This window comes from Bufo bufo, chromosome 3 (assembly GCF_905171765.1).
Source record: "Bufo bufo chromosome 3, aBufBuf1.1, whole genome shotgun sequence".
NCBI lineage: Eukaryota > Metazoa > Chordata > Amphibia > Anura > Bufonidae > Bufo > Bufo bufo.
Genome location: NC_053391.1, coordinates 551,437,611 through 551,450,265, shown reverse-complemented (window position 1 = coordinate 551,450,265; position 12,655 = coordinate 551,437,611). Strand labels below are relative to the sequence as shown.

Here is a 12,655-nt window from a genome sequence, read left to right as displayed (position 1 = left end):
ATGGCCAGCCTCTGTACTCACTGTCACTATGAATGCACTGCAGCGAACGGCAGCGAGCTGGCCAGCCGGCGTGTGACTGACGTCACTTAGTAACGCTCCTCCCACTTCAGGAAGCAGCGTTACTAAGTGACGTCAGTCACGTGCCGGCCGGCCCGCTCGCTGCCGTTAGCTGCAGTGCATTCATAGTGACAGTGAGTACAGAGGCTGGCCATGTTATCAATAGGAGAGAGCTTGTTTCACACACTAGTAAAATACTTTACACACAAAGCCAGTTATGTGCGCGGGGCCCCTTCATATATAATCGCTGCATTTTCGGTCGGCCAAATCGCCATATGCCGATTATCGCGATTCGATTACTTTTTCAATTTATCGTGCAGCCCTAGCTAAAACACATACAGCACCCATCACAACAGCATGGCATCACAGAAGAGGAGTCCTGGTGCTGAACTGGCCAAACTGCATCCAGACCTTTCACCAATAGAAAACATTTGGTGCTTCATGAAATGAAAATCCGGCAAAAAAAAAAACAGGACTGTTGAGCAACTAAAATCCTACATCAGACAAGAATGGGACAACATTCCTCTCCCAAAACTCCAGCAATTGGTCTCCTCCATCCTAGACTATTGTTAAAAGACGAGGGGATACTACATAACGGTAGACATGGCCCTGTCCAAACTTCGAATGTGCTGCTGCCATCAAGTTCTTAAGGAGTTAAATTTTTTATGAAATGGTAAAATGTTTCACTTTCAACATCTGATATGTGTTCTATAATCTATTGTGAATAAAATATGGGTATGTATACATTTTTATATACATTTTACACGGCATCCCAAGCTTTTTGGAAATGGGGTTGTATTTTAAAGTGCTCTTATGTCTGTGGCCCTTCCCATGATATATGACTTTAGTTTGATTCTACTTTTCTGTGATTTAGTATTACATTACACAGTTGATGATGGCACAATTCAATAATATTCTCTGCATTATCTGCATCCAGAGACATCTATCTACATTGTATGGATGTGCGAGTGATAACACATGGGCCTCGACTGACTCTTAGAGTACGTTTTGCACACTCTTTTTCCGTGGTTCTAAAAATCCAGATCTGGGTGACTACGGCTTAACAAGATGAGCAATATATATGAAAATATTTTATAACATTCAACTACTTTCAGATTTAATTCATTTTTCAGTTTTCTCCCATATTAATCAAACTGAATGGAGGGCTGACAGCAGAAAACTCTGTGTATCCGTCAGAGCCCGTGATGACAACTAAGCAGTATTACCAGTGCGCGATGAATGGCTGGTCATTAGCATGCTGGGAGAGAACTGATGACATGCGTATATCAAACTGTTGACTTTCCAGCATTCATTTTTAACTTTTCCAGCATATGTGGTAGCTGGATCTTCATTTTCTCTCTCAATAAACCAGTAAATGCAGACCTTGTTGCAAAGCAAATACAATAAAAAAAATAAAGTAAAACAATAGGTTTAGTACAAAACAACTGATAGGGATAAAAAGGACCATGACTTAATGTTACGTGACTGTCCCCATTCATCATGTATGCAAATTAGTTCTCTTTCCAAAAAGAAAAGAAAGCTGAGCCTCTAGAGCCACCGGTTGGAAGGTAGCTGTTCTATAAGTCAGTGATCCCCAACCCATAGCTCATGGCTTATGAGCCCCTGATTTGTGACTGGTACACTGCTGCTATTCTATGCCTAACAGTAGGACAGTCTACTACGGCAGAACATGGGAGCCAATGGCTTCCTGCCCCATTGTATACTCTTATAGGCCACTGCAGGAGGTTGAGAAATGATGACATCACTGTGACTGCCTGTGTAAAGATGTAGGCTGCACTTTGATTTCATTGTGACCGCTTGAGCGGAAGATGTCTGTGGTCTGCATCACAGACGGCTGCGGGGAGTCAGGTGAATATTGTTTTGTTTTTTAACTCAATTTGGGGAGAAAGGTGGTACTGGGGCATGATGTGGGGGACATTATAACTACAGGGGAGTTACTATATTTACTGGAGGGACGATAAGTACTGAGGCCTAATGGGAGCACTTCAGAGTGGCATAATACCTACTGGGGGCACTACAGAGGGCATTATACCTACTGGGGGCATTATAGAGGGCATTATACCTACTGGGGGCACTACAGAAGGCATTATACCTACTAATGGATCTACAAGAGGCATTATACCCACTGGGGACACTACAGGGGGTCATTATAACTACTGGGGGCATTATACTTACTGGGGCACTATAGGGGGTCATTTCAACTACTGGGAACACAACAGGGGGAATCTGGATTTTCAGCCATCAAAATATTGGTGTCTATATATAGAACCTGCTTGACAGATGGCCACCTTGGTGACTGCATGCATATGGCTACCACTAACTATAATCCAGATTTTGGAAGACTTGCAGAAAACATGCAGTGCTCATTCACTCATTCATTGTTATTTAGAACCGATTCCAGCCATTTCCTGGTGGTTATATGGCTTCTACAATCTCTTTGTGTCAAGTGTGGCTTGCGACCATCTCTTAGCACTGAATGTGGCTCTCAAGGTAAAAAAAAGGTTCTGATCTGAGTTCAGTGTTCAGCGTTTTACAAAGGCCCTGAGACATAATCCTAAATAAGAGCTTGTGGTCTGTTTAAAAGGACAAACACTGACCAAGGGCCAGTTCACACAGAGATTTTTGGTGCTGATTTTAAAAGATTTCTGCTTCAAAATCAGCTTTAAATCAGCTCCAAAAATGTCTCAAAACAGCCCCCCATTCATTTCAATGGGAACAAGCACTTGTAAAAAAGAAGCAGCATGCTGTATATTGGGGCATAATCAGCGCTGAATCTCCCATTAAAATGAATAGGAAGCAGAAAAAAAACAGCTCCATGAGGGTCCAAGTGTTTTTTATGCGTTTCTGCATGCTTCAAATCTGCATGCTTTAGCGTTAGGTCCCGAGCTACTTGAGAAACCTTGGCGCGGTGCTCGGGCTCAGACATGTCCTCCAAGCAGGATATGTTGGCTAATCTCTCAATTCTACACCAGTATGAGGGTTAGTAAGACCGCAGAGTGAACCTGTTTATCACATCCACACATTTGCTATCCTGTGTAGGATGTCCATTGTGGTACAAGCGCAGGATCTGCCCCCCGCCCCCTGGTATTGCCCATATGGCCCAGGTAGGTTTAGCGTTAGGTTCCCGAGCTACTTGAGAAACCTTGGCGCAGTGCTCGGGCTCAGACATGTCCTTCAAGCGGGATATGTTTGCTAATCTCTCAATTTTACACCGATATAAGGGTTAGAAGACCGCAGAGTGCACCTTCAAATCTGCATGCTTTAGCGTGTTATATTATTATATTATTTTGTTATATTATTTTTAATGTTTATCACATCCACACATTTTCTATCTGGTGTAGGATGTCCATTGTGGTACTTGTGGTCCGCTACAGGCATCCTCCATTGTATGCCTTTTTGCTGGGGATTGCCATTAGCAGCGGACCACAAGTGCAGGATCTGCCCCCCCCCCCCTGTATAGATGCACCACTGCATATGGGGTTGAGCACTTCCAGCTCTTTAATATCACGCCAATCTGTAGTTTGTGTGCTTCAAATATGCTTCAAAAACCTCAAGCTGAAAATTCAGCTTTGCATTGAAGTGAACGCTTTTTTTACTGCTGAAAAAAGACATGTGTATTCCGCGCTGATTTGAAGTGAACCCTTTTTATTGTGCTGAAAAAAAACACGTGTTCAATGCTGATTTTTGTAAGCGTGTATTTCAGAATCAGTCGTGTGAACTGGCCCTTAGAGGAAAACTATAGGAAAGTTACGTTCCAACTGGAGGCACAGCTTCTGATTTGAAAAGAGCTCATTTGCATAACTTTTTACACAGTCTATAAGGCTCCTTGCTCCTGCTAGGTGCTCTCCACAAGGAGAAATAGTACTTCCCATGTCACATTCATCTGAGAGAGGTTTGCAGAAAACGGCCCCGTTCAGATAAATGAAAATGTTAATATATCAAGATGGCAGCTCAAGGGGAGTGTCCTTTCTGCTGCAGCTCAGGGAGCGTGTCTTTTCTGCTGGCGCTCTCTCCCTATTACAGCTCAGGAGGTAGTTGAAAGATGAAACTGAGCATGTGCGACCTTCTCAGTGAGTCGGACAAAGAAAAAAGAAGAAAACAAACAGCAGGTGGCGATATACAGACACATTTTATTGAATAACTCAATGGCTCTAAAAAAAAAAATATTACATGCAATGACAAAAGTATTCACATCCAAGTGCTGGTTTGAAAACTATAGAATATTTTTCAAGGAACAACCCCTTTAAGACATTTCTGCAACAAATTGTGAATGCCCCCTAAAGCCCATGATCCCCATACCGTATAACAAAATGTTCTAGTTTAAATTCAGTGTTTCTGCACTATATTACATACACCGAGAATGAAAAAAAAAGGTGCAGTTCATTGGATGCCATTATATGTCAACCTAGTCCATACTTAGGATACGGCTGGCAGATGTGGCATTCCCTAATCAAAATTACCATGGATTTCAATCAACCACTATCATTAAAGGTGGGTTCACATCACGTTTTATACCTCTGTTTGACATATACGTTAGAAAAAAAAAAAAGGATAGAAAAACACAGCACAATGTTAAAAAAACATATACCTTTTTTTTACAAGTGAACGGATGCCACTGTATGGCATCAGTCTGAGGCATCCGTTTAACGTATACGTTTTTTGTATACGTTAAACAGATGGGAAAAACCTGATGTGAACCCGGCCTAATACACACAAAATGAAGAGCCAATGCATCACACAGTTAACCAACAATGATCCTTACCTTATATTTAAATAAGTCAGCATTTGCAAATTTGCTAACGAGTCAGGAATAACTTTGATACAGTTTTGGTGTAAGTTGAGTGCTTCAAGGGACACAAAATGACAAACTTCTACGGGGACTTCTGTCAGCCTGTTCTTGGAAAAATCTATGAGGAAGAAAACATAATATTAGGAGTATTCTATCATGAAGTATAAAATACAGGTAACACATCCGTAGATCAAATAGCAAAAATAAAGCACAAATCACAGAACAAAATAAAAAAAAAACAACAACTTCTATGCTGTATTTGGGTCAATTCCACCAGTATAATCTCCATGAAGTTAAAGGGTTTCTGTCACCAGAATTAACCCTATTAAAGTGACATTAGCGATGTCAGCAGACCCTAAGGGTCCATTCACACGTCCGCAAAATGGGTCCGCATCCATTCCGCAATTTTGTGGAACAGGTGCGAACCCATTCATTTTCAATGGGGCCGGAATGTGCTGTCCACATACGCATTTGCGGATCTGCACTTCCGTTCCGCCAAAAAAATAAAACATGTCCTATTCTTGTCCACAACTGCATTGCTCCTGCTCCTAGAGGCTCCGTTCTTCCACCTCATGTCACGCCCTGCCGTCCTTGATTGACAGGGCCAGCGTTCATCTTCTCCTGCGGGCCCTGTGTGCTGGATAAATCTCGCGCCTGCGCAATCCCAGCACACAGGGCCGGCAGGAGGAGACAAACGCTGCCTGGCCCTGTCAATCAAGGACGGCAGGGTGTGACATCAGGTAGTAGAACGGAGCCTCTAGGTGCAGGAGCAACGCCCCCTCTGCTCCTAGACGCTAATTTGCATATCATCGTTAAAATTGTGCCGTAACCGGGGCATTCATAAGCATAAAAATAATACAGTTAGGCCTCTTTCACACGGGCGTTGCGGGAAAATGTGCGGGTGCGTTGTGCAAAACATTGTAATGCGTTTTGCACTCGCGTGAGAAAAATCGCGCGTGTTTGGTACCCAAACCCGAACTTCTTCACAGAAGTTCGGTCTTGCGATCAGTGTTCAGTGTTCCCAAGCACTTTAATCCACTTGTTCGCGTAGCCGGCATCTGCTTCTGGCTTCATCTGATCTCTGTGCAGCAACAGGACCTTTGATGACGTGACTCCGGTCATCACATGGTACGTCACATGATCTTTTACCATGGTGATGGATCATGTGATGACCAGAATGACGTCACCAAAGGTCCTGTTGCTGCACAGAGATCAGATGAAGCCAGACGGAGATGCCGGGCTACGCGAACAAGTGGATTAAGGTGAGTTAAATTTTATTTTTTTAACCCCTCCAGCGATGTTTTACTATGCATTCTGTATTCAGAATGCTATTATTTTCCCTTATAACCATGTTATAAGGGAAAATAATAATGATCGGGTCCCCATCCCGATCGTCTCCTAGCAACCGTGCGTGAAAATCGCACCGCATCCGCTTGCGGATGCTTGCGATTTTCACGCAACCCCATTCACTTCTATGGGGCCTGCGTTGCGTGAAAAACGCACAAAGAGGAGCATGCTGCTATTTTCACGCAACGCACAAATGATGCGTGAAAATCACCGCTCATGTGCACAGCCCCATAGAAATGAATGGGTCAGTATTCAGTGCGGGTGCAATGCGTTCACCTCCCGCATCGCATCCGCGCGGAATACTCGCTCGTGTGAAAGGGGCCTTAGGGTCTGCCGATATTAGCACATCACTTATGTCAGCCAATTTAATAGGGTTCATTCTGGTGACAGAAACCCTTTAATATCTTCTACCGGAGTCTACAGCCATTCAGCCCAGGGATAAATTAGAGCAGATAGATGGTGTAACCTTACACCGGCTGTCTAGACCTGCACCACATCTTCTGGATGATAATTCTGATGTATGGATAGATCCTTTTCTCTAAATGTATACCAAATTGGTACAAAAATTGTAGACAAGAATTGAAGCACAATTTTGATGAAAAGTGTTGCCTTAGGCCACACCTACTTTATGTTAAGCCACACCCCTTGGTAAACTAAGCACAGTGCATTTTTCTAAAACTAGATGCACCTAATTGCACTAAAAATGTGCCAAATTGTGCAAAAGTTGGGTACGATTTATGACAACGTCTAGGTGCACTTACATTAGTAACTGTGGGCCACTGTCTTCAGTGACACTGTCATCAGAAAGATGTTTGGTTGATCTTGATTTTTATAATGTATATATTATATATGAATGTACTGGACATTTATATGTAGAGTTTGGCTGAACCTGTAAGATTTTCACTTTCCTTATGTGACTACTGAGCTGGTTTGAATAGGACGATACAGTATTTTGTCATGGAAGGTGCATCTGTAGAGAACGAGTCACGAGATCTGAGCTGTAGCAACACATTCTTCAATGCAGTGAGTTTACCATTTATGGCCAAGGTAACATGCACAGAAAGGCACTGGGAGAAATCCTCATCCGAAGCAGAAGAAATCACTAATTTTACAGCGCATATTGCAGAGCGAAGAACAGCACAGAATGTAAAAGCGGCACATTACTGCTGGGAACCGACTATGTGCAATATATATGGAAAATACATCCTCTTATATGCCTCAAGGGAGTGAAAGAAGCTGATACTCAAAGTTAGACTACAAAGTCTGCTTACTTCTTATAAGAATAATAATCTTTATTTCTATAGCGCCAATATATTCCGCAGACCTTTACAATTCAGGGGTTTATGTACAGATAGTCACAAATAGCATAGCAACAGACAAGTCAATAATTAGAACTAGAGGAATGAGGGCCCTGCTCGCAAGAGCTAACAATCTATGAGGAGATAGGGGTGAGGCAAAAGGTAGAAGTGCTTGTTTTGTACAATGGTCCAGCCCTCTTGGGAAAATAGGGGAGTAGATATAAAGCTGCATGTGTAAGGGCTCTTTCACACCTGCGTTCTTTTCTTCCGGCATAGAGTTCCGTCGTCGGGGCTCTATGCCGGAAGAATCCTGATCAGTTTTATCCTAATGCATTCTGAATGGAGAGAAATCCGTTCAGGATGCATCAGGATGTCTTCAGTTCCGGAACGGAACGTTTTTTGGCCGGAGAAAATACCGCAGCATGCTGCGCTTTTTGCTCCGGCCAAAAATCCTGAACACTTGCCGCAAGGCCGGATCCGGAATTAATGCCCATTGAAAGGCATTAATCCGGATCCGGCCTTAAGCTAAACGTCGTTTCGGCGCATTGCCGGATCCGACGTTTAGCTTTTTCTGAATGGTTACCATGGCTGCCAAGACGCTAAAGTCCTGGCAGCCATGGTAAAGTGTAGTGGGGAGCGGGGGAGCAGTATACTTACCGTCCGTGCGGCTCCCCGGGCGCTCCAGAGTGACGTCAGGGCGCCCCACGCGCATGGGTGACGTGATCACATGGACACGTCATCCATGCGCATGGGGCGCTCTGACGTCATTCTGGAGCGCCCCGGGAGCCGCACGGACTGTAAGTATACTGCTCCCCCACTCCCCACTACTACTATGGCAGCCAGGACTTTAATAGCGTCCTGGCTGCCATAGTAACACTGAACGCATTTTGAAGACGGATCCGTCTTCAAATGCTTTCAGTTTACTTGCGTTTTTCCGGATCCGGCGTGTAATTCCGGCAAATGGAGTACACACCGGATCCGGACAACGCAAGTGTAAAAGAGCCCTAACGCTTCGGTGCGGGAGGGAAACACTACACCGAGCATAAGAGGGAAGGGGGGAACAAGGAATCAGGCCTGAGAACTAGGGAAGGAAGATGGACACCTCCTAATGAAAACCCTAACCAAAATCCTGACTGACTACTAGTATGAACAGACCCCAGAGGTAGGTGTGTTCATACACAGGAATACCTAGAGTCCTATATAGCCCTATAGGACCCTGGTAATAATGGCAGTGACGAGACTACCTGCTCCTCTAAAAGGAAGAACGAACAGGAGTCTCCTTCAGGCCTGATACAAACAATAGGGAAATGCTACACACAGAACCCAAACAAACTACAAAAAGGGAAAGGAAAGACTTAACTTCAAAGGAGCAATGGAAGCACCAGGAACTCCGCCGAGATTCACACACCAGCTATCCACAACTGAAACTGAAGCTGTAAACTGCACAGCATTGTGGGAGAAGCAATAATAAATAAGGAAGGCTAAATGACCACATTAGCAACACCTGTGGCAAGGGGTGTGGCCATTACCAGAAACAACACAGATGCCTATTGATCCACGAGGAAAACCTGTCAGATCAAACCACATGTTGCCAGTCTCACCGGTCTCCTGCCACCTGTCGCAGGAAAGTCTGTGACAGCATGAGCCAGTCACCAGCCGATTTCTGTAGTGCTTTTGGGTGCACCGTTGGAGAGGTTGATGGAGGATCAGGTTCAGGTTCAGGAAATTATTATAAATGGGCTATATATGGAGAAGAGTTAGATTAGGGCATGTGATAGGTCACCCTAAAAAGATGTGTTTTTAGGGAGCGCCTAAAACTGTGTATATTGTGACTTAACCTCATTTCTTGGGGTAGGGCCTTCCATAGAAATGGTGCAGCTCAGGAGAAGTCTTGGAGTCGGGAGTGAGAGGTTTGGATTCTTACCTTCAAACTGGTAAAATACACTATACTGACAAAAGTATTGGGATTGTCCCAAAACTGTTCCCACAAAGTTAGAAGCATACAATTGTCAAAAATATCTTGCTATGCCAAGGCATTAAGATTTCCCTTCACTGGAACTAAGGACCTAGGACAACCCCTGAAAAACAACCCCATAGCTTTATCCCTCCTCCACCAAACTTTTCAGAATTTCATCCAACACTTGTCACTGGTGGCCTTTATGCACTATGAGCCTCAGTACGCAGTGACCCCGCTCTGTAACTTTATGTGATCTGATGCTTTGTGCCCAGTTGTGGTTCCTAAATGCTTCCACTTTACAATAATACCACTCACAGCTGAATATGGAATATCTAGAAGACATTTCATGAACTGACTTGAAAAGGTGACATCTTATTACAGTACCAGGAATTCATTGAGCTCTTTAGAATGGCCCATTCGTTCACAAATGTTTGTTAAGGCAGACTGTATGGCTAAGTGCTGGATTTTATACACCTGTGGCAATGGGACTGAAACAAACAACTAAATCCAATGATTAAGAGCTGCATCCCAATATTTTTGTCTTTATAGTGTATCTATAAATCTATGGAGAACCTACGCCTCAATCCACTAAGAAAAAAGGAAAAACATGGGACAGGCTAAACAATTTCTGTTTTTGACATGTACAGTATATGAATTGTTTTACATAATTTAGTATCTTTCAAGCACAAACTGCAAACATCATGCTAGAGTGTGTATGTGGATATAATATAAAGAACAGTATAGTAACTTCCAAATAGTGCACTTCTGATCTTTCATGAGTCCCTATTAGCAGCCCATACATTCACAATAATTCAGGCAGCAATTTCTCCAATTCATAGCAATCTGCGGGTATAACAGAGGGAAGCCTTGTATAGACCTCATCCGCAGCTGTGGCATTATGAAGCATCATGCAAATGAATGGCCCTCTATGTAATGCACGGACATAACAAGTCTGCCAGTTCAGGAGCTGTTCTTACAGATCGACTCCGTCCTGCCATATAAAGGAGCATCCTGCATGAGGGAATCTCCCTCTATGATAGGGCATATGGACAGTTGTTGTCAGCATGAGCATCCCCTTTAAGTATTAAAATCTCAAAGGCTCTCCATATCTGGTAAATTGTACTCTGGCAAGTGCACACGTTCCACCATATAGTGCATTACAGGAGCAGAGCTTAACTGATAGGGATGTTTATGACTCAAACTGAAAGAAATACTGTGAATGCAATTTTTCTATTGGACTTACAAAGCTACTCAACTTTTTCTGAAGGTTATATCTAAGGCTTTATACACGCCCGTATTTCCAGTCCGCGTCTGATTCACATTTTTTGAGGATCACACGAGGATCCATTTATTTCTATGGGGCTGCAAAAAATGCGGCCAGCACATAGATGTCATCCATGTGCTGTCCGCATCCATGCAGCCATTCTGAAAATTATAAAATATGTATTAATCTTGTCAGTTATCCCAAAAAGAATAGACATTTCTACCAAAGAAGTTGCGTGATGCATACTGCTGGTATTCATGGTTTGCAGATTCACAGTTTGCGGACAGCAAAATACACACAGTCATGTGCATGAGACCTAAGGCACAATTTTAAAATTGTGTTCAAATATAGATATATCAATGATATTGATTTAGGGGCTAAGCATATCTCATCTATCTCAGTGAAGCCACGAATGGATTCAAAATGAATGGGAAATATAAAGGAAGGACTTTAAGAGTACCTAACTTTTCAACAAACATTGTGTTAACTCAATGGTAACTCAATGGTACATGTACGCTACATCTTTAGTTTGAAGTTCTCTCAGAGCTGGTTGGTGGAGACTAGTTTCCATCCACTGCACACAAAAAGTAGAGAAGAATCTGCTTCCTAACTTTCACTCATTCAGAAGCACGATAAAGGACATTACAGAGAAGTACTGACATGTATGGATGTGAATAAGGCATTTGAGTTGCGATAACATTTAGGAAGTGCAATTTCTCCGGCTGTGTTTCTCTTGCCTCTCTCACTCAGCTCCTGCTCATTCCTCCCCCTCCCCTCTTCAGAAGATTCTACAGCCATGCGTAATCTGATACCTCTGTGAGCTGATCTGTCTCAAGACGGATTCAGCAGAAATCTCAGAGAGAAAATTACTCTAGGAAGCAAGGTAGGGAAATGAAAACAAATAATAACAACAGGAGAACAAGACATTTTTCTCAGATAAGAAATATTACAAATTTTTTTCTAGTCACTTGTCATATTGATGTATACAAACTTCTGTGAAAAGTTAGTGACCATCTGTGGTAGAAAACCATCTCATGAATGGCACTACATAATGAAAATCATCTAATTGGCTTTGAACTACATTTCAGTACCAATGGATAAGCTGCTAACTGTAGTGACTAGTAATAAGTACTGTGTGTTCTGTGCTGCAATCTTCTCAAATCTTTCACTATTACGTTACAGTACCAGCAAAAATCGTAATCTAAGTGCAAAAACCTAAATGTGCAAACACCTAAACGGTGGCATGCAGGAAAAACTATAGAAGCTGCTCGACAATTACCCAGAAGAATGCCTTTATGTATATATGGTACATGATACAATTGTGAATGTTACCCACTGTATTGAGTATGACATATTGATATATGTGCCAGATTAGTTCTTATCTAGCTATTCCCACCTCCAGTATATGTATCATAATCTTTGTGATAAAGATATACTGTACTTCACTGTATATAACCGCATTTTCCCACACTACGAACATACTTTAACATAGAGACCTATTCACAAACACAAAACACTCTTCAATGAATGATTCTTCAGAACTGTAATGAAACAGGTCACTCTTTTAGCAGGAAACATGAAGTTAGTAAAGACGACTGGTAGCAGATTTTTTATTTCTATAAAATGAGTATATAGTCCACAGCTGTAATATGTCCATAGTTGAACGTGCTACATTACTCTAACTCTTGAAAGCAAGTAAAAAAATATGTAAAGATTCTTAGGGAAGCCAACGATTACCAGTGGAATTCACCCAACTTACCTCCCCTAGTCCTAGTACTGTTTTATACCTAGAAAAGCCATAATGACCAGAACAACCACCCAAACATTTAGAAGTCACCACTGTACTGAAAAGTCTACTCAAGACAAATTAGGGAGATTAGGATAGATCACTAGTAGTTATAGCACTGGTATCTTACAAGAGA

General features: G+C 42.5%; 1 protein-coding gene across 3 annotated transcripts in view; it reads right to left on the bottom strand.

The window, feature by feature from the left end:
• Window positions 1-12,655, bottom strand: part of LRCH1 (leucine rich repeats and calponin homology domain containing 1) — a 270,741-nt gene that overhangs the window by 151,074 nt on the left and 107,012 nt on the right. For all 3 annotated transcript variants that reach the window (XR_005777698.1, XM_040425450.1, XM_040425451.1), the window contains exon 2: window positions 4,841-4,985. Coding sequence is in view for 2 of the 3 variants with exons in the window: in XM_040425450.1 (XP_040281384.1) it covers window positions 4,841-4,985 (145 nt within the window). In the remaining variant the exon portion in view is untranslated. The remainder of the gene's footprint in view (window positions 1-4,840; window positions 4,986-12,655) is intronic.